At 30.9% G+C, this 23,193-nt stretch overlaps 3 protein-coding genes across 4 annotated transcripts; 1 reads left to right on the top strand and 2 right to left on the bottom strand.

The window, feature by feature from the left end:
* Positions 1-5,776: 5,776 nt before the first annotated feature.
* LOC118043856 (APO protein 2, chloroplastic) lies at positions 5,777-9,269 on the bottom strand. 2 transcript variants are annotated; one of them, XM_035051954.2, is made up of 4 exons: positions 9,067-9,269; positions 8,907-8,973; positions 7,392-7,744; positions 5,777-6,722 (listed from the first exon to the last, which is right to left on the bottom strand). In XM_035051954.2, exons 3-4 carry the CDS (start codon positions 7,691-7,693, stop codon positions 5,891-5,893), a joined length of 1,134 nt encoding a protein of 377 aa, XP_034907845.1. In that variant the 5' UTR covers positions 7,694-7,744; positions 8,907-8,973; positions 9,067-9,269; the 3' UTR covers positions 5,777-5,890. The 2 variants fall into 2 exon arrangements, with proteins under 2 accessions (XP_034907845.1, XP_034907844.1); XM_035051953.2 differs by having other exon boundaries at positions 8,819-8,973.
* A 4,565-nt stretch (positions 9,270-13,834) lies between these two features.
* Positions 13,835-14,786, top strand: LOC118043855 (early nodulin-like protein 15). The gene is made up of 2 exons (XM_035051952.2): positions 13,835-14,099; positions 14,252-14,786. The coding sequence occupies exons 1-2, from the start codon at positions 13,916-13,918 to the stop codon at positions 14,602-14,604; spliced, it is 537 nt and encodes a 178-aa protein (XP_034907843.1). The 5' UTR covers positions 13,835-13,915; the 3' UTR covers positions 14,605-14,786.
* A 1,697-nt stretch (positions 14,787-16,483) lies between these two features.
* On the bottom strand, positions 16,484-20,531 carry LOC118043854 (transmembrane 9 superfamily member 10). The gene is made up of 7 exons (XM_035051951.2): positions 20,214-20,531; positions 18,900-19,064; positions 18,705-18,814; positions 18,506-18,614; positions 18,308-18,420; positions 18,065-18,218; positions 16,484-17,955 (listed from the first exon to the last, which is right to left on the bottom strand). Exons 1-7 carry the CDS (start codon positions 20,340-20,342, stop codon positions 16,798-16,800), a joined length of 1,938 nt encoding a protein of 645 aa, XP_034907842.1. The 5' UTR covers positions 20,343-20,531; the 3' UTR covers positions 16,484-16,797.
* Between the last annotated feature and the right edge of the window lie 2,662 nt (positions 20,532-23,193).

The raw sequence follows: 23,193 nt of genomic DNA on the forward strand, positions 1-23,193 counted from the left end.
CTTTATATATATATATATATATATATATATATATATATATATATATATATATATATATATATATATATATATATTAAGTTTCTTACCTTAGGGTCCAACTACATATGTTTAATAATCATATCCATTCAATCTAATTATTGAAATGAAATGTAATCGAAGATACATAAATTTTAAAAGTATTTTTGACACATGATGCATTTGGAAAAGAAATTGGCAAAGAAGAAAAATTATCACCAAGCATAAAACTAATTAGCATAGTGCATTCACAAACAATAAAACAAACCAATTATTCCCTCTGAATTATATAGGTTCATGCAAGGATTGAAGAAACAAAATCAAGTAGAAACATAGCCAACAGAAACAAGGAAAACAAAAAACTTCGAATGAAAGAGAAAATTGAAGGGAGAAACAAAAAATCTAAATATTAAAAGTACATAGAAGAGGGGGAATCTAGTTGCGGGGGTGGGTGTTAGCCGGGTTAGCGACGCCAACTGTGACCTTGGCAACGTCTAATGCGGAGGCTTCAGGCTTCTTCTTGGTGTACAAAACGAAGTAGCCAATAGCGGCAACAACAGCAACACCACCAATGGCCGTTTTCAATGGACACAGAGACAATCTGCGACGCTGGTGAAGCACCTCTGTTGAATGCCGTGCTGCTTGATCTGACCCTGCCATGTCTCTCTTGGTTATCTTAAGCTATCAGTTTCTTTTCTCTTCTTTTCCTTTTCCTTGCTCTGGCTTGTACGTGGAAGCTGTAACTTCAGGTTGGTGATTTGCAATGGATGTTGCAGGTTTTAGACAAACAAAGAGGAAAGGACACGAGGGCTGTTAAAACGAGATAGAAGGCGAAAGTAAAGGTTCAATGGACACGTTGAGAAGTTGAAATTTTCAATGTTGACACGCGGCATGACAGTCAATTCCTGTGTGAAAATCAGCAATAGAATAGTTCTGATCACTGTTGGACTGGGTAACGCGGCCGGAAAAAAATTGAATTTATTTTGTAGTTATTTTTATATTAATGTAAAAAATAAACTTTAAAAAATAAAAAAATATATATTATCTTAATATATTTTCAAATAAAAATACTTTAAAAAAATAATTATTATCACAGTATTAAAATACTCTGATAAATTTTAAATTTAAACTAATTTTAGATAAAACCATAAAAATAAAATAATTTTTTTAAAAAATAATAATTAAAATAATTTTTTTATCCCGTGTCAACCCACAGAGGATCTTACAATTACAGTTCTTATTTTCCAGGGTTTTTTTATTTTTTTAATATTATTTGTATAATAAAATTATGTTGATTCCCTTGAAACAAAGAGAAAAAAAAAAAATCAATCTATAATCCAGGGGCTTTTTAGATGTTTTGTTTGTTTTGTCACATTAAACTAACTTTTCCTCTCGAAATCAAAAAAATGAACGAGCTTGAGTTTAGAGATGTTGTTATCTTTTCATTTTGGTTTGTTTCGTGGTTCTCATGTTCTAGAGGGTTAATTTGGTTATTTGATAAAAATATAAATTAAAAAAACAATGTGCGAATAATACAGATATGCTTCAAACAACATGTGTGGCGTCATCTGATGACCAAGTACTACCTTCCAAGATAGTGTTGGCCTCATCTCGGAGGCATCTCCATGACATAACGACATGTGGTTATCGGATCTATCATTCGGAGCCAACAACCTTTTCATTTCTTTTTCATCTTGTATTCTCTCTTTAATTGATTTTTGCCCTGACCCTTAAAATTTTCAAAAAATCTCTTTAATTTGTTTTTCTTCTTAAGTTGGTCCCTTTTTTATTATTTTTATTTGTTTTATGTCAAATGATTTTTTAAATTGAAACTTTTATTTGGTTTCATCCCCTTTAAACTTTTTCATATGTGAAATTTGAACCCTTTTTTTTATTGCTTTTTTTTTTTTAATCTGAGATCATTTTTTAAATTGAATATCTTTTTAAATTTCATAAATTTTCAGTTTTTTCCTATTAAATTTGATTTTTATTTTTTATTGCTATTTATTTTTTTGCCTCGAACATTTTATGAGGTTGATATTTCTTTTTCAATTTTATTTCTCAACATTAAATTGATTGGGTATTGAGTTTTTTTTATTGAGTCTAGGTTTAGTATTTAACGAATTATGAGTTTGAGAGATTGATTCGAGTTTATGAAATTCACATTAATTTACTTGATATTTTTTAATCTTAATTTTTTAATTTTATCATTCAGCATTTATTTAATTAAAAATTGGGCTTTAAATGTTTTCTTTCTTGCTTTCTATAGGATTTTATCAATCTTTTTGAAAATGACATAAGTCACCTTGAGTTTTTTATCAATCTTTATTAAATTTAGATTTTTTAAAAGAATTGTTTTTAAAATTAAACTAAATTAATTAATTGAATACAAGTATAAGATGCTTGTTTCATGGTATTTTGTTTAGTTTGCTTTTTAGATCGTTATTCTAACAGCTAGTGTTTCTTTTTCAACCACCTGATTTTTAGTTTTATTTTCTTTTTTTAAATGTTGTCACCCACTAAATATCTTTTTTTTTTCTAGCTTCATCCTTCAACTTTTGTTTTTGCTTTTTTGTTTTATGTGGGTTTTTTTTTTTTTTGTCATTTTGAAAACAACACAGGTTGCTTTAAGATTTTTTCAGTCTTTGTTAAAATTAGCTTTTTAAAAAAGAATTTTTTTTTAACTTAATTAAATTGACTGATTTAATCCTTCAACATTAAATTGGTTAGGTGTTGAGTCTTCTTGGTTGAGTTCAAGTCCAGAATTTAACAGGATATGATTTTGAGAGATTACCATGGGTTTAAGAGGTTCACTTAAATTTACTTGTTTTTTTATTGTCTTTTTTATAATTATTTTTTTTCGGTTTTATCTTCTAATTTTTTTTCCTACTGTCTTTAGGATATTTAGTCGTTTTGAAAATAACAAGAGTTACATCTAGGTTTTTTTTAAAAAAAGAATTTTATTTTTGAATTATATTAAATTAATTGATTAAATATAAGTATGAGATGCTTGTTGCATGATATTTAACAACACATGCGATCTCTTTCAATCACCTAAATCTTAGATTCTTCATAAACATTTTTTTTATACTAGGAAAAAATTGGCTCAGCCGGCAATATAGTAAGGACTATCTACCTACTTAATATCCTATTTACCCAATTAAAATTATTATAATTATATTATAAAATATACTAAAACCCATAGTCTTTTACATATAGTAATCTACAGTACACATTTGTTTTGTCCTTCAACTTTATTTTTTTAATTGCAAATTTCTATTATAAATTTAAGGAAAAATTTCTATAATTTGTTTGATAGAGATAAAATTTAACAAAAGAGGATTAACGTGTAAAATAAGGAGAAACCACATGGCTAGTCTTAAATTTTTTTGAAAAAAATTCTTTTTAGTTCACCTATTTTCCTCCACAATCCCTTTAATTTTTTAATTTAGTTTTGATATAAAAAAATTATTTTGTTCATTTTTTAGTCTTGACAAAGAAGAGACCAACTTACTGAAAAACAACAAAGAAAAGAGAAAGTCATTGGTTCACCATATTTCAACGACAAAAAAGATTGATCTTAGTATCAACAAGTCAATTTGATGAGAAACTTTTTTTTGAGGTGTTTTTAAACCTTCATTTTGCCTGAAAAAAGTAGATCAGTTTTATGAAAAGTTTTAAAACTTGGGTTGGTTTTTTGTATTTTAACCAATTTTGTGCTAATTTAATACCATGAATGTTTTTGTTGAGGTCTTTATGGTATATTTAAGTGTTTTCAAGCAAAACAAAAGTTGAAAATAAGGCCTTTTGGTCCAAGAAACAAGGGAACTGACATCTTGACTAATTGAGATAGCTAGAGATAAAATATATTTAGCTATTTAAAAAAATAAAAGGGAAGGATGATATATCACCCTCCTCAAGTATGAAAAAAATATATATAAATAAGGCTAACCGTGTGGGTCTAGCCCTATAGACCCCTGCATATCTGACCTTTTATTTTTTTTGTGGGGCACCAAGCCAACACACTTTTTGTATTTTTTTTTTTTCATTTTCTTACATTTGAATGTACTATAAAAAGATTAATATTATATTTCAATTATTAAATAATATTATAAGTTTTTATGAGAATGTTAATATGTTTTTCACTTATTATGTACCTAACATGAAAAACTAATTGCATGGATATTCAATGAAAATAAAATTGTGTTTTTTTTTTTAATATGTTTTTTATATAACATTGTCACATTTATCATTTTTTTTCTCCAAATATATAAAATACTAAGACATCGTTTTAATTATTTATTTATTTATTTTAAGACCATGATGAATTTTTGTTTAGAAATCAATGCTTGTAATTTTAAAATATGGTTCTGTTTAAAATAATTGAAAGATGCATTAATAAAAAAAATAAAGTCTAAATTGAAAAAATATAATTTTTTCTTCTAATTTCAAATGGCTGAGATTTTTGTTTCAATAGAGTATAAATTATTGTTTTAATTAAAAAATATTAACATCTAATTAACTGAGAAAAATTAAAAATATCCATAAAGAGATGAATTAAATATGTTAATTTTCATATAATTATCAATTTATTTTATTTAACACATGTGTTGAATTTTTGTTTTACACTTCAAATATTTCATGATGTTAAAAACAAAATAATATTGCTTATATTTCTTTATGTTGCATATTAACTTTTGATTCAACCTGCAACGAATCACGAGTGAGATGGCTAGTCATACTATGAACAATCAATGAGTTTTTTTGTTTTATTTCTTCTTTTCATTTAAATTTTCTTTCTAATGGTTTCGTTGCACATCATTTCTACTCTAATTACCATTTTAATCATTTGGAAGTTATAATATATAACTATATTTTTTGCCCTTGCGATGTTACAGGGCATTTTCGAAACTAATTTTTATGATTATTAAAATAAATACTAAAAAAATAAATAATTTAAATTCTAGATTAAAAATAAATATTTATTTATTTATGAGTTTCTTTTATTATTTGACATAACCATAGTTTTTTCAATACAAACTTAAAAGAAATTAGAATAAAAATTTATAAAAATCCAAATGATCTAGATTTGAAAAACAAAATTCTCCGGACATTATTTCCTTTTTGTTATTTATTCATTTTTTTTACAATTTGTTTTATAATTAGAAACTTGATTCTTTAAATAAAATTTTATCATGATTTGTAATGCAATTTTCAACCTAGAAACAAAAAATACTGTCTAAGAATTAAAAAAAAAAATAACTCAAGTTTCATATATAATTATTCAAAAAAATAATTGTGAGTATTATCATAAAAACTCTCATCATATTATTTTTTAAATATCATTTTAATAATTTTATTTGAAAATAATTCAATTAAAAAAAAGCAAAAGGTGAAGGGCAAGCTAGGCGTGCTAGGCTTGGAAAAACAAAGCATAGGCACGTGAGGACTTAGTAGACTAGGAATAAAAAACGCATTGTTCTCCTACAGTGCAGTCCACATTAGCTTTGAGTGTAGGGGAGCATTATTGGTCTTCGGTGAAAGAACAAGTTGTTTTAGTTTATTTTATAATTATAGTTCAAGTTATGATTATGATTATAATTATAAAATTTCATTGATCTCTATCTAACTGCTTTCAGGGATCTATTGGTCTCTTTGCTAGCCTGCTAACCTAAAAGGGAACGTGCATGTTTGTAGTGCTAGTTTAATATCAGTAATTTCGACAATTGAATAGAATCAGAGATGGTTTGGGAGAGTCAGGGGCTCAAAATCGAAGAAAACTGCTACCATTTCCTGAAAGAATCTATGCATTGTCTTCCCTTTCAATACTTTACATGCACTCTACAACTTGCCTGAAAGAGGTGAGAAGAATACCTTAAACAACCATTTCAGCCTCTTTAACACTTGAAGGGATCCCAATATCCAACCTCATGGTTGATTTGTATTGGTCTGGTACAGCAGCACCAGCCTGAACGCAAATTTCTACAACAGCGGGGGCTTGTCCATAGAAGTTCCTCAGCTCCCTTTGCAATGGCGGCCCATCCACATCAGGAACATGCCACACATATCTTGGCGGTATCAAGTCATCAAGCACAGCAGACTGCCAACCATGCTGTCCGTTCCGTTGCTGGTGCTTGTGGGCACCGCAGTTCTGTGCCTTGTGTCCACTATGTCCCACATGCACCTCCGGGCAATATCCACAAACTCTAACGCGGTACATCTGCATTAACTTCTTGGCTCCTTTCCTCATCTTCTCCCATGCTTGTAGTGTTTCCTCGGCAAGCAAGGTTTTTTCTTCTTCATTAGTTGGGGCTACTGCTTTTGAGATCGGTAATTCGGTTAGTAGTGGCTTCAGAGGAACTTCTGGGACAGGGTCTGGTAGGTCACTTTCATCTGCATCAACAAATTCCCTTTTTCCGATGCGAATAATTGGTTTTCTTCTCCTCTTTGTTGGATATTCGGAAACGTAAACACCAGCTTGGATACAGAGCTCCATTACTGCAGGAATTCGGGGAATTGAAAATCTCTCCTCATGTTTAATTCGTTTTCCAAGAGGATCATAAAGGTGGTAGGCTTCTATTGGCACAAGTACATCTTCGACAGCTGCATTTGTCCATTGATGAAGACCCTTGCGGAGGGTGGCATGTTTGCCTTTACATGACTTGAATGGATGTCCTTCAGGTCCCACGTGGAGCTCGTTACACCACCTGCAAAAGGTAGACTGTAATCACTATAATATAGCAACCTTCAAACCATGAGGAGAGACCATATTCACCATGAAGGTTGAATTCCCCATGACAATTCTTTATCCAACTAACTCGATTGCACCTATTCACAGTAAAGATAAAGAGTGCTTTGTTTAACACTGTTAATTTACCAACCAATAGTATTCAGTAGCAAAAACATCTTATCAAAATTCACTATTACCATCTCCCTGCAAATCATAAAATTCAAGATGCTTCATACGCGTGCCAAAACTCCAATCAAAAGTTCACTAATACAACGCCCTTATGTCTCTTTACAACATTTATTTCTATATCCCCACTGACTACAGGTGGTGATTATCATAAGGCCAGGTCAACTTCTGAGCATGATGAACATTGGCAAGCAATAACATCTCATTCAGATGCAGTCATCTATAGAAGGGCCATCAGAGACAACATATGACACACGAACCATGCATTTTGCCTTAAAAGTTTTAAGGAGGAACAGTATGACTAACCAATTTAGCCAAACACAACATTGCTCAACATGGCTAAAATAGTGCATGTGAGAGAGCAAGATAGAACAATCCCTTAAGATACCCATGCTTCTGCAAATAAATTGGATTGCAAGATTGTAACCAAGAGCTATGGTTTTTCAGAGATGAAGATTACCCACAAGCATGCACAGGAACCACTTTTAACAGTTTCTTGAGATTGTTAATTAACGTGATCCTTGCATTGAATACATCATAAGCAAGTGGCACAAGGCATTGAACGAGCAAACCATTCTTTGGAGGTGGTGCACGTCCTTTAGGTTGGCCTTTGCTCTTCTTGAACCTCTCCCTTGCAGCTCGTCTCAACTCAACTATGGGTATTGGAAAGGGCTTCTTCTCCTTTCTTGAATAATTCCGAGGAAAATCAGCATTTTGAGGATATTCGTTTGTGATAACCAGTTCATGTGGTTGACGCACCATCCTTGGTGTAGTTCTAGACTTGAATGAATGCCTAAGTTTAAGATCACTATGCTGCAGAAGGGAAAAAATAAAATTCATTTTAAACAGAAAAGAGATAAATAAAAACCAAGAAATGACATTATATTTCTACGGTGAGCATAAAGATGACTGATTATAGAGTCAAAGTGTACAACATACTCAAGTAACGATGTTTAAGTTCAAATACAAGACTTTCTAGCACAATCGTAGTAGTGTTATTGCCATGGCCTTCATACTGCTGCTGCCTACCAGATCTCAGAGGCAATGGCATACAAACCATGGCTGGATGACATATAATCTTTCATAGTATTGTTCCTGGACCTCAGGTACAACTGTGCTTGACCAAAAGCACCATTTGGGGCCTTTATTGATAAAGTTATCAAATCATCAATATGCAAGTTAATATCTATCAGTCCATTGGTTTCATCCACCAAAAAACATAAATGATGGAACGAATTTCACATTGAAGCTGCCAAGGCCCACAACTAATATGTTCATATTTTTCCATCAATGGAGATTAAAAATATTTTCCCCAACATGTAACATTTGATCTATAGTAATTTTTGCAGAAGATGAAACCATTACTATTCTCAAGCAAGTGGCAATGCAAGTAAAAATGATACCTCAATCACTTTTATTTGCGGTGTTAAACACCAATGCAATCAATCGTGCTGATCCTCCACAAGAAACAATAAAAATAAAAAGGCCACGCCTCACAACAACTGAATTGAAAGGAAAATTCGACCTAAACCACTCCTAGAATTGTGGAACTCATACACAACCAATCACACTACACTTAATAATAAAAAAAAATCAATGCCACACAAAACTGTAATAAAAATAACTCCCAGAAAATCAGAGACAATATATAATATACCACAAGAGAAGCCTTCCTTATGAGCAAGAAAAGCCAACGTTCTAGGAAAAACATAATAGCCTAACGAAATTACGATTTAACAAAACAATACAAAGAGTTAAAGACATCATCAATTCCCATTTCATTGGTGAGAAAGAACCCGATACAATAAAGTAGCCAGTGATTGCAGATTGTAGATAAAACCCAGATGAGCAAGAAAGCATGAATTGGCTATTACAGCTTCGGCATACCTGAAAAGAATGGAAGGAGCTAAGTTTGAGAAATTCTGAACTTGGGAGAAAAGAAACAGTGAAGGGTTCCATTCTGAGAAAGGAAGACCTTAATTTAGAATGAAAAAGAGCCATGGTGCACAAAGGGTAGTTAGAAGACGATCCACAGTCTGTCCCTGAAACCAACCAAGTTTACCAACAAAATTCATTCCAACCAAAAGAGGAAATCTTGAAAATTTGAAACCAGAGAAACAGACAAGTGAGCTTACATTTTGCAACTGAAGAGGAAACTAACATTTTTTATTGAGCGGAAGGACAAGGAATCAAGAGGAAATCTAGGTGCTCTAACTATAAGTCATTGGCTACAAGGATGAGGAACTTCTGGCTAGCTCCAAGCCAAAGCTCACTCAAGCACACATACATATGAAGATGATGATTTTACAGGTGCTTATCCAAAATAGCTCACTTGTGTATGAGCCACGGATTAATATGGATTACATTGTTTTTTGTATTTTAAAAGTGTCTTTTAAAAAATTTAATTTTTTAAATTTATTTTAATTTTAATTTTTTAGTTTTTTTAATTGTGATAATATGTTAATATAAAAAATAATTTTTAATTGTGGTAATATGTTAGTATAAAATATGTTTTATTTAAAAAAAATATTATTATACTTCTGAACATCCTAGAAAAGCTTGAAATGATTTATATGGACTAAACAGGGCCCAGGGCATGATCAAAGTAACAAGTAATTTTTTTAAAAAAATAAATACCCAAGACTGAAATGCTAACTCAATAATTGATTAATTATGCATTCGCCAATTAATTGATACATAATTAATTGGAACATTTAATATTATAATTATTTAATTTACACGTTTAATGATTATACATTCACTTATCACTAAGTTTAAGAAAATAAGGGGACATTCAATAAGAAATTATTATACAAACTTGGTTCACCCATAAAATTATAGACTAAACCAATAAAATTATTACATGTAACTTAATACGGAGACATTCACTGCACATTTTATTTGTTTGTTTTTTTTTTTTTTTAAGAAAATATAATTAATGTTTCTTTTCACCCACTTACCGTGAAAACTTAGTTTTGTTTTTTTAAAAAAATAGTTAAGGCAAGAAACATTAAATTAGAACTTATGGGTTGTTTCGATCTTTTTATTTTTTACAGCATAATAAAATAATTAAATTAACATTAAAATTTAATTTTTTTAATTGATGTGTAGGGTTTTTTCATCTTTTCATTATAGTTTTTTTTTTTATCATTATATGCAGATTAGGTCAAGGGAAATTTAGTATTTTTACACACATAAAATATTATTTGAAATTGAAAAGTGGCTGGTGAATGCTAATCATCTTGAAGCTTATAGTTCCCTTTACGCTTTTCAAGTGGTGTGTATAACATCCAAATACAGGCTTTCATGGTAATATTTGAATTCTCATGGTAGCCTCTCCATCCATGGATGAAACATATGACCAATGGACCTTCGGTATGGTGTTATTAACCTTTTGTTTTTATTTTCTTTTTGCTCCTTGATTCGTACATGCTCTTATTAATTTTCAAAATAGCTCTTCAATTTATTTTTTTCTTTTAGATTTCTTCTTATTCTTTTTATTACTATTTATTTTATTTTAAATAATTCATAAAATGAGATTTTTTAAAAAATTTTATCATTCTTTGATTTTTTTTTCATTTATTAGATTTGATCCTAGATTGTTATTTTTTTTTAATCTTTTTCTTGATTGATTTTTTTTTCAATTACATCCCTTAATATTTCATTTCATTTAATTTTCAAATTTGATCCTTAATTTTTAGATTGCTTCCCAAAGTTTTCCAACATTGTTTCCTTGGTTACAAAAGTCTCTCTAATTGATTCCTCATTCTTGGAAGGTCATTTTATATCCTTAAATCACTTTGTTGATAAATTGCTAAGATTGTGAAATTTTGAGACCAAATGTTTATTAAATTGTATAATATTTGGACTATTTGAACACTTAATTTGTGTTGGATTGTTAATTTATTTTTTTAGGTTAGAAAACACAATAATATCTCAGTTTATATGAGACAAACAAATAAAGGAGCTTACTTTAGGTAACGTGTACTAGGGATGATATGTTCTCTCTATACATAACCAGTCTCTTTATCCAAACTCTGAGACCAATTAGGGTTTCTAATAGCCAAAAAATTAGGTGGCAAATCTATTTTTTTTTTTTTTACTAATAAGAAACAAGAATTCCTTATTTTTTTCTCCCATAACCAGAGAGATCCCAACTCGATTGGACTATCATCACAACATCGTACACATGCGAAATTGACAAAGTAAATCCAAAAACTAACTTCAATTATTCTCTTCTTCAATAATAGTAAAACACAACGGATAAAACTTATTGATTCGCGTAATAAACAACTACAACTTAACCTTGTACTTACCTTAAAAGTGAGTACTATTAATACTAATTAAAGAACGACAGTATTGAAACCTATCAATTGAAGCACCAGATGCCCGAAATGCTTTCTTAAATATTGTTTTATTTCCATCAACCATTTTATGATTCAAAGTGATAATTGTTCTCGTATTTGAATATTTGATGGCCAGTAGAGTTCTGGATAGGTTTTGAAATGACTCTTTGTGTGTACCAAATAACAACTCCAATATTTTCTGTTTAGCCGTCCACGCTTTTCAATAAGAGATTGCATGCCTATAATTCCTTTCCATAATACCTTGAATCGTTGCAACACTTATACTTGACTCTCCCTTTGCAATTATCAACATCACCTCAGTAATTAAATTTGAGTCAATTTCAGAATGGTTCTGACATGTATGTAAGCCTTTTAATTTTAATATTTCTCATGAATCAAACCTTTAGTGTACCCCTACACAAATAATATCTACAAACCGATTCCTTAATACACTGCAACTGCACATATGTTTTTGTTAAACGATAATTCTTTATATGCCACCATTTTACTATATTAGCATATTCAGACTTGTCTCTGAATCTTTTTCTAACCTTTAATTCATCAATTGATAAGCCTAAATGCCTACGACTATCAACTCAATCACTACATCCATACTAATCATCCACACAACCTCAAATTTAGAAGTAGGAGGTGTCATGTATTGATTAACAAGCTTAACTAACTCAACATCCTCATCATCCCTATCTTCCTCATCGTCCCCATTTCCCCCCTCAACCATAACTCTATCAATGTGATGCTCATTTTCATCATCATTTGGTTTAAATTCTTCATAGCAATATGAAGCAAATGCCATACTTAATTGTGATTCCATATTAACAATGTATTGCACCAATATTTGTCTACTAGCATTACCACCTAACCTAGATGGACCAGTTGCTCGTGATGCTTGTGTGGTTTTTTTAGAGTTATTTGGAAACCAGGTCAACTCCATACTAGAAGAGTTTCTCGTCTAAGTCTACTATTGAAGTTGAGCTCCAGAAGAGCTCCAGTATATTAATCCTCAAAAACCCAAACATTGAATTCACACCCCTATCACTACAAATTGATACATCTATATAACGAGCTTGACTGACCTTGGTTTGTAACATCCTCCAAGTAATCTCAACATTTATTTCAAATATATTCCAGCCAAGTCGATCAAATAACATTTTCAATAACCCGTTAAAGGACATGTTTAATGTAACAGTTAGTAATTCATGGATTTTTTCATTATAAGTGATACTATTGTCAATATTGACAATGATATTACCATGCACGCATAATATTCCTAAATTATCATATATTTTGTATTTATCGACAAAACCATAATGTTAATATAATAGACTAAAACCTAAATTCATCAAATTAATCAGTGAACACCTACATTTATCAAATTTCACTACCATAACAAAATTATTAATCAAATTCATGTATTTCATAGCTAATATTGTTATTTTATACGTAATTCGATATAATTCATAATTTAATCTAAACCAACACTAACTCTTCCATCACATAATTTTGTTAATTCACAATCAACAACAACAAAAAAACACTGATTATTTAACAAAATAACATAATTATCAACTTAAAATATATCTAATCAACCTAATTCATAATTTAACCTAAATCAACACTAACTATTCAAACACATAATTTTATTAATTCACAATCAACAACATCCTACAATCATTAATTATTTAACAAAATAACCTAATCATATCAAATTAACAACTTAAATTACATCTAATTAACCTAATTTCTAATTCAAAACCTTAACATTCAATAAAATCAAATTAACACACATTAAACATTAATTATATCAAATTAATTGAAGGGAGGTGTTCAATATACCTTTAAATATAGAATGAGTGGTGAGGGTGATCACTAGTGGTTGTTTTAGCCAAAAATTTGAGAGCTACCGTGAGTGGAGAGAAAAAGATGGTTGTTGATCTAGAGCTAGAGAGAGATGGATTATGTAGTGCTATTGTGGATGTTTTTGGTGGTGGGGAGAGAGAGAGACAAAGAGCAAGGTTTTCAGACGATGGTAAGAAAGGAAGGATGGTGATTGTGGAAGGAGAGAGAGGAGGAAAGAAAGAGAGAAAGAGAAAGAAAAGAGTTTTTAGGGGTTAAAATTTAAATGAAATCATAGATGTTATCTGCGATACGCGAGTCACATATATCATCTATGATACACGAGTTGCAAATATCATCTACAACACATGAAAGTAAAAATATATTAGATCCCTAATTATTTTCTCAACTTAATTATCTTACTAGCTTTTATTGGGCTAATTAAAAAAAAAAAAACTAAAATATTTTGAAATCAAAACCATCCATCCTTGGGAAGAGGAACAAATAGTAATGGGACCAAAATAACAAAAAGCTTAAAACAAAAGGTGCCCGACAGACGGGGCAAAATGTAGCAGGTAGGCCCCAAGGCTGCTTCGATAACTGCCAATGCAGTGTCTAGACATGCCACGCAACGGACCCAACGGCTAGTTTTCTCTTCACCCCCATCTATAAAAGGAGCCATCGTTGATTCAAAGATACTTATCTATTTTCTTGTAGCTCCATCATATCTATTTATCTCTCCTTTCTCCCCCTCGAAAAAAAAATAACATTCACAATCTGTTAAATGGCTTCACATAAAGCTGCTTTATTATCCTCGATTGTGATTGTTTCTCTCTTCGTTACCTTCACAGAAGCTAGAGACATCATGGTTGGAGGCAAAAATTATTCATGGAAAATCCCTTCCTCTGAGTCTGATTCTCTCAACAAATGGGCTGAGTCTTCACGTTTCCGAGTCGGAGACACACTAGGTACAGATTCATAAACGACAACTCAATTTAAGCCCCCTTTCCATCTTCTCTGTTTCTTTCAAATTTTCGATTTTATTGTCCGAGTTTTAGTATAATTTCCAATTATTTTCAGTCTCTAACTTTGTTTTGTTTAACCCTTTTTCTTTGCACAGTCTGGACTTATGATCCCAAAAAGGACTCGGTGCTTCAAGTCATTAAAAAGGATTATGAAACCTGTAATACATCAAGTCCTCTAGTTACATACAAGGATGGCAACACGAAGGTGAAGCTTGACAAGTCAGGGCCATACTACTTCATAAGTGGAGCTGATGGGCATTGTGAGCAGGGACAAAAGTTAATTACTGTGGTAATGTCAATGAGAAGCCATTTCATGGATATTTCTCCAGCACCTTCTCCGGTAGAATTTGGAGGTCCTGCGGTGGCTCCAACTAGCACTGCTGGTGTGAATTTGAGGGGTAGTTTGGGGTTGATTTTTGGGGTCTTGACAGGGCTGATTCTGTTCTGAGGAAATGATAGTCAACATTTGGGTTACAAGGATTTAATTAATTTATTTATTTATTTAGCTTGGTCCGATTATCTTAGCTGTGCCAGAAAAATATTTCCGGTTTATATATATGTATGAGATGTTCTTTGATATTATCAGCAACAATCCAGGATTTTGCTCTCTCAAGATGGGGAAAAGCCAAAGACGCCTACTTGATTTTATCAGAATAAACCTTACTGCATAGGCAATTAGGCATTGCATGAACACATTAATGTTGGTTACGATGCAAAAACTAGAAAACTATAATATATATATATATATATATATATATATATATATATATATATATATATATATATATATATATAATAAGTGTTTTTGTGTGTAGCAGAGAGTTAAGGAGATTGAGTATTTAAATACCTTATCCACTATCTTATCAAGAAAGACAAAGTGTAGCTCATCATCACATGGTGACACCGTTAATGTAGCTCATTTTGAAGTTTTTTTTTTTAAAAAAATACTTATTATCTCCAATATAAAAATAATAAATTTAAATAAACACACTTTGTCATCCACTTATATACATATTTTTGAATGATAATAATTGCTTCTCTTTTTTATTCTTCTTTCTTACTTGTTAACTGAAGCTCTTTAATTTTCATGTTTTTTATTTGTTTTTTTACAGACCTTTATAATTTGTTCAACTTCATGCTCTTTATCATTCATACGAGAGGAGATGGAAATAAAAACAAGGAATGGGAATGAATTTTTTTTTAAAAAAAGAATAATATAATATTTTTTATTTCTTGTGTATCAACTATTTATACTATAATCACCACTCCATATCATTGCTGCCACCACCGCCTCTACTGGTGGTGGTGAAAAAAATAAATCATTATTATTATTTAAATTTTTAGGAGAATTTATTTGTTCCTTGGTTATTTTTATTCATGTTTAGTTTTGGAAATGAAACATTATATTTGATAGTTTTATTTTTTTCTATTTAGTTCATGAATATCTATAAGAACTCTAAATTATTTATTGAAATTCCTTTTCTCTTAGAATAGACATCAGATTAATATAAAAAAGGTTATTTTGTGTCCGCCCTTTTCAACATAATTCATGGTGCTTGCTTGTATTGTTTTCGTCGCAAGCAATAGCTGCTATAATGCCAGGCCTACGTACGTAATTCACGCATTATGAAAATACATTCATGTTTCGCGGGTTCGAGTTAAAAAAATTCAAATATAAATAAAAAATATTCATGCGATGTTAATACCTTTTTAAAAAAACAAAAATGTAAGATTTTAATTATTAATTCGACCGAATTCAATAAACTTAATTAATTTAATTAAATAATTAAAAAAATCAATACTAAATAAAACGAATAGAACAAAAAAATTTAGCAATGCTTAACCTTGAAAAATAAACTCTACCAATCCAATATTATGAAAATATATATTTCAAATATTCTGAAAAGATCTTTAAAAACTAAATCAAAGCAGGATAATCATGCAGAAAGAAGTGAACAAAAATGTGAAGCTCAATTCCAAGCAAATAAAGGGACTAAATTGAAGGGAAAAAAAAACAAAAAAAACAATAGAGTCTGCCAACTAAATTTACAACCTCATCGTTTGATTGAAATAACCCCATGAAAAACAAATTGAATAAAACTAAGATGCTCGACTCTCAAACTAATCCAATATCTAAGGAAGAAACTGAAAAAAAAGACTTGGGTAAACCCGAGCTAGCCCACAAAACTTGTGACTAGAACATGATATATAGAAAAAGCAAGGAAAATCACAAATGTCAATCTTAAATTAGACAGAAATAAGCATATGAGATTTCTTGAAGACAGTAGATAGTTTACCAGGAAATAGTTTGTTCGTAGGCACCATAATGGATAGTATAAGGATTTATTCTCATTTCTAGAACAGGGAGAGCAGGTTGACAGTTTAACAATCCCCCTAGATGTTTATCGGAAAGGGAAAACATAAAAGACAAACCAGAAAAAGTGTAAAAATAACTAGATCTACCGAACCTGGTTGCAAATGCTAATAACAATTTCTATGATTTAAGATTAAAAATTTAACCAAAATGGTAATTCTCAATGTACCTATTTCCTCCATTTCTGATCCCATGTCACAACCAAGGTATTTGCTCATCCTCGTATAGAAACAAACAAGCCAGATCCTTTCAGGCTGCACCAAACAACTAATCAATCTTCACTGATGAGTAGATGAGCCTGGTAAACCAAAAGCAGGCATAGAAGCCAATTGTTCCAGTAAGCACAAAGAAAGCATACGAGGCAATCAACATGTAGCCAAAGTATAAGACCCCAGACACTGGCTTTGTTATATCAAGCTTCGTGAAGAAGTAGAAAGCAGCATAGAGGAAGAGGTAGAGCGCGGAGGACCCTGATGTCAGGTAAGACCTCCACCACCAAAGGTAGTCCTCGCTGCACAGCTGGAAGTAGCAAAGCACAATTGTGATCTCAGCACAAGTGACAATGAGGATGATAAAGACAATGAATAGGAAACCAAAAATGTAGTAGAACTGATGCAGCCATATTGATGTAAGGATGAAGAAGAGCTCAATAAAGACAGCTCCAAATGGAAGAACGCCTCCAGTTAGAATAGAGAAAACCGGGTTCATGTACCAGGCCTGTTCAGGAATCTGCCTTGGGATCTTATTGGTTTTCACTGGATACTCAATTGCAGGCTTCTTGAAACCAATATAACTACCAGTAAAGACAAGTGGAACTGAAATGCCAAACCATAAGAATACTAGCGCAAACATGGTTCCGAAAGGCACTGCCCCAGATGACTTCTCACCCCATATTAGAGCATTCAAGACAAAGAAAATGGCAAATACTATTGAAGGAAACATGAAAGCTGTTTTCAGAGTAATTTTCTCCCATTGTGTTCCCTTGAACATCTTATAAAGACAAGCTGAAGCATATCCAGCAAAAAGACCCATAAATACCCAGAGGAAGAGCATGGCCGTCATCAAACCACCACGATTTGATGGAGAGAGGAAACCAAGAGCAGCAAATATCATAGTAACAAGGATCATCCCAAAAAACTGAACCCCTGTCCCAACATAGACACACAGTAAATCTGAGTTTGTTGGGGGGCGGAAAACATCCCCATGGACCAATTTCCATCCCGTCTCCTCTTGGGCTTCTTCTTGGGTCTGAAGTTGGTTGTACTTGGAGATATCCCGATAAAGTGTCCGCAACATGATCATAGCCACCATCCCCGAGAGGAAAAGAACAATCATTAAAGAATTGACAACGGAGAACCAATGAATTTGATCATCAGCCATCAAAAGATAGGTATCCCATCGAGAAGCCCACTTCACATCACTTTCCTGCAAGGTAAAACAATACAGAAGCCAACAGTAGAAAGTGACACTATAAGCCAGGGTCATAGCAGCAGTGATAAAAGATGTTTTTCTACAAGAAAGTATAGGACTTGACCTCAAATGCAACATCGTATGTAAATATTACATCCTTCTTATCCTCAATCAGTTGAGGAGAATCGGAGCTAGTAACTGCACGCCTTGCATGGGGATCACAGGTTGTTAGGCGCATATTCTCATTCTTCCACTCACCATCATACTGATGCTTAACACTGGATTCATTAAAATAGCCAAGTCTTAGAATTAAAAAGCTGACCATAATTTCAGAGACAGTGAGAAGCATAGAATCATAGAGTATAACCTGAATGGTTTGACTTCAAACCCAACAATCCTGGCTAAATCTAACTGAGAATCTTTGTGAAATTTGACAGTAAATGTTAAGTGATTGTGGATAAAATGTTTTAGATCTTCGCTCTACAGATAAATAAATTGCTTTAGTAAGTGCTAATCAGCAATCAATAATAATAATCAAAACAGATTTGATAAATCAAGAACTTACCCCAGCATACTGCCCTTTAAGACCAACATGAAAGCCATGCTGATACACTACTGCATTTTCCTGATCAGACCTCCGAAAGGGTACAACAAGTGGTAGATTGTCCAAAATCCTGTTCCATTAAGCATTTATGCCAGAAAGTTAGAAGAGGTGTTATTCACATTAAAATAAAAAGAAAAAAGAGAATGAAATTAGCACTCACATGTTGACACGGTAATCATCGTCAATCTTTTCCTTGAATTCTTTTGCTGTTTTTGCATTTAGGGTTATACGACATAAAACTTTGCATTGCAGCGGTTCTCTCATTTGAAACTGCAACAAAATGTTTATGTCAACCACACAGTAGCCACAGAAGAGGACATGTTCTAAGAGAGCCAACTGGCAAGCTACAGCTTACCACATAAGGAGAGTTTTCGATGCGATCACCACGAAGAACTTCCCCAAGATTCTCAGCACTGTCAACTATATGTTCTGGTGGACAATATGGGAGTGAATAATAAGAGTATGGAAGTTGTGTTTTTGTAGAAGTCAGTTTGTTTACTTTCACCTTTAACTCAGCCCCCTGTGATGGTAAATGCAACGTTAAGACTTGAAAGGAATAAAGAGATGAAAACCAAAATAGATTGAGCTCTACTTCATCAAATGGAAAACACATACAAAACATAAGATAGAAACTATTAAGGAGATGATGCTTGTTGTATCCAAAATAAGATGACTGGGTAAAAAATCCTATCAACATAATTCATTGAGGGTAACTAAATTCACAAGCACTAGGACATTCAACTTGGAAGCATCACCACAATCCATTTACAAAGCACATATTGAAAGGGTTAATGGATATAGGAATTCATAAAAATTCAAGCATTGAAATAACAATCAATATTTGGGAGCTTGGCTTTGACGGTAACAAGGAACATGCGACATTCACTCATTTTCCTCCTACCGCCACCACCAATCTCTTCTCCATACACCACAAACACTTAGACCAAACAACAGAATCATTATACATACATGCGGAAGCCTGATAAATTCGAGACCCCAAATTCAAAGTATCAATATTTGGAGCAAAACTGTTTGATCTCACTCAGTTCAGAGGGTTACACCAAGTCATTGACAAAAAGATACATGCGTCGCTCTAGAAAACAGCAGCTAAAGATACAACCACAAAAGTTTAGCATAACTCAGCCAGTAAAGGCATGCGAGATCATTATGAAAAGTTAAAGAGTTAGATATAGTTTAAGGGGGAAGAGAAGCACCACTTGTTATGTAGCTCAACCTCCTTCCTTCCCTTACTAATTCCTTTTTATATTTTTCTGTCTTCATATTTTCCATCGGTCTCTCCTCAAAATCACTTGAAATTTCTAAGTTACCTGATTTCCATTACAAAATCAGATTTTTATGCTTAAACCATTATTTTTCACTTCCAGATTGCAAAATCCCAATCTTTTTTTTTTTTCACGAATAAAAGAGCAAGCAAAAAATTCCCAATCATACATAAAAAATTAATTTTAAAATTAATCCCATAAAATAAGAAAAGAAGAAGAATCAACAGTTGTCAAAAAATAAAATAATAAAGAAAGAAAGAACAAAACAACCCATGCAAAAACAGTCAATCAAGAAATGGAAAAGAAAAACAGAAGATCTAACCCAGAAAAAAAAAAAAAAAAAGGAGTAGATGCATATGTATAAGTAAAAGTGAAGGGTAAATTACAGTAGAGAAATCCTGAGGGGCGACACCAGGGAGATAGAAGGAACAAGAGTGATAGGCTAATAAGAGCAAAAGCAACGAAGATGATGTAAAAGAGACCCCTAATTTCAGCGCGAGGGAACCTCTCGCCATGCCTGCTATTTTGCTAACTAAATCAGAGTTTCTTTCTTAGTTCAGCTTCTTTGTTTTCTCTGTGTTCTGCTTTGGCAGTAAGAAATGGGAAAGGAGGAGGAGGAGGAGGAGGAACTGCGTGCGCGCGTTGTTTTCTCGTTTTGTTTGTTCTTTTCTGTTTTTAATAAAGAACTAACTAATTACTAGTGTGTTCTTCCTGCCAAACTGGACAGCAACCGATTAATGCTTCAACATCCTAGGCGATTATTTATTTGACTGTTATTAATTGTTAATTATTATGTTTTATAAAATGATGTTAGTTTTGGTTTTTATTTTTTAATAAAACATTGTTGTTTGTATATTTTTTTTAAAAAAACCTAGAATGCTATTATTTTAGACAAATCTTAAAAAACAATATTATTGTAAATAAAAAAAAATTCAAGTTCATTTAATATAAAATTGACTATAGTTGATTATTAAATTATTAAATTTAACTAAATTAATTTTCGAAACAAATTCAGGTTATGTTTTGAGTTGATAAATTACTAAATCAATTTATTAAATTAGATCATATTTCATAAATATATTATAAATTATTAGATTTAAGATTATTAATTATTTTTTGTTGATTATTTATTGAAAAAAACAACAAATAATTAAGTTAGTCATTTCTCATATATAAAAAGTATTTCTTACATAAAAAATAATTCAGATTTAAGGGAGACATTGTAATCTTTATAATGCTAATTGAAACGGATTTTGGTAACAACTAATTATTTTGATAGATAAGTTTCTTGAGAATAAAATAATTTTTTATTTGTAGAGGATATGTGTTATTTAAAATTAACTACAAAATAAATAAAAAAACAATTATATTTCAATAGGTATATTGTTCCCAATAGGATAATATTTTGAATTGTGTTGTTGAATAATGTAATTTATATGGTTATGTTGTTTTTTTTTTAATATTAATATGAATGTTCAGACTAGTTTGCGCATACCTTAACTAATCTCACGGGCCTTGAAGTTAATGATCATATAAGTCTTTAGTGGCTCTAAGGTTTATAAAATTCGAATTGGTGAGGTTATGTTATTTCTAATAATACAACTCATTAACTGTATAATTTCTTGTATTAATTTTTGCACTATTTTATTAAATTTTCTTGATTTATGTTACCTTAAAAAATAAAATCCTCCAAAATCGAAGTGTGGAGTTATCTATTTATCAATGAGTTTTATTTAATGAATTTTATCAACTAGATAATGTGTTGGAAATCGAAAAATGGTATGAAAAGATCACTTTAGTCCTTATACTATTCAAATTATAAACTTTCAATCCCTAAATTTTTGAAAATCTGATTTTAGTCCAAAATTTTATTCTTTATTTTTTAGTCCCTAGTTTGAGATGTGAGAGAGAAAGTGATCGAATTTCGGTAGTAAAGAAAAAAAGTCTTGGTCAACATTAATTTCGGCAACAACAAATGTTGATTTTGATGTGAATGGATTTTATTTGATGAAAAAAGTTTTTCCTAGCTGTTTTTTGCCTTTAACTTTGCATGGGATAATAGCTATAAGCTTGAGAATGTTTTGGTTTCGGGTTGATTATAGGTTTTTTTTATGGAATTTTAGTTTGTTTGAAGCCATCTATGGGTTTATCAATGTGTTTTAGGATGTTTTGTACATGTTTTGGATTATAAATTGGGTTTGTAAGTAAAACAAAACCATTAACCCTGTTGTTTTGACAACCAATATGGCTAGAATATAGAGAAAAACAAGTGACGTGCTGCCTACTTTTATTTTTTTATATAAAGAATCTTGGGACAAATGACATGTTAGTCATTCCGTTACTAAATAAAGAAAATAAAAGCCCCTCATTTTGATTTTTTTTTTAAGGTTAAATGTAAATTTAAGAAAAAATATTATTGAACTCAGTTGAGTTCATGGCCTGAAACACGGGTTTGACGAGTTAAAACACATGCATGCTTTTTTTTTTTTCTTCTTCTAATATTGCTTTTTTTTAATTGATATTTTTTTGTTTTTTTTTTAATAATTTTTAAATTTATGTTTCAATTAATATCACTTCTCTATGATTTTTTTTATTGAACTTTTTTTTTGGATGAAGATCTTTTTTAATATTGTTGTGTGTATTTAGTTTTTCAAAAAATTATTTTTATTTATCGATAATTTTTTTTAATATTTTATATAAATGAATTTTATTTTTTTAATTAAAAAATATTTATTTTCAAATAATATTTCTAATATATACAACGTTGCATAATTGTTTTTCTTGTATTTTATTCAATCAATTTAATGTGTATTTATTTATATTTTTGTTTGATTGAATAAAAAATTAATTTTAATAAAAAAAAATTCAACAAGCATAAACGAGTAAATATCTTTTCTAGTGAAATTAAATATATTGATGTATATATCTCTTGATTTTTTTAATTTTATTTTTAATTATCGTTAATATTTTTTTTTGTTTATTAACATATATATATATATATAGTTCTCAATTTATTTGATTTTTTATACACACATACAAGCTTTTTGATTTATATAATTATTTTATGTATAAAAACACGTTTAAAAAATTAATATATATAATTTTTTTTATAGAAAAAATACATTTAGCCCTCGTAGTCCTGATAAATTTGTCCTACAATAGCTGCCTAAGAAGTGGGCATAAACATGCATAGATCCCATATTATCAACTCTATTTTTCCCGGTCTCCTTTCATCAGAAGTACACTTTTGCAGAGATTCAACATAAAATCCAGATCCAGTTCTGTTGAGGTGATGAACAAAATGACTTGAAGTTTCGCGCTAGCAATTACAGAAAAGAAAAATGTGACAGAAACTGATCATATCAG

Source organism: Populus alba, chromosome 6 (assembly GCF_005239225.2).
Source record: "Populus alba chromosome 6, ASM523922v2, whole genome shotgun sequence".
NCBI lineage: Eukaryota > Viridiplantae > Streptophyta > Magnoliopsida > Malpighiales > Salicaceae > Populus > Populus alba.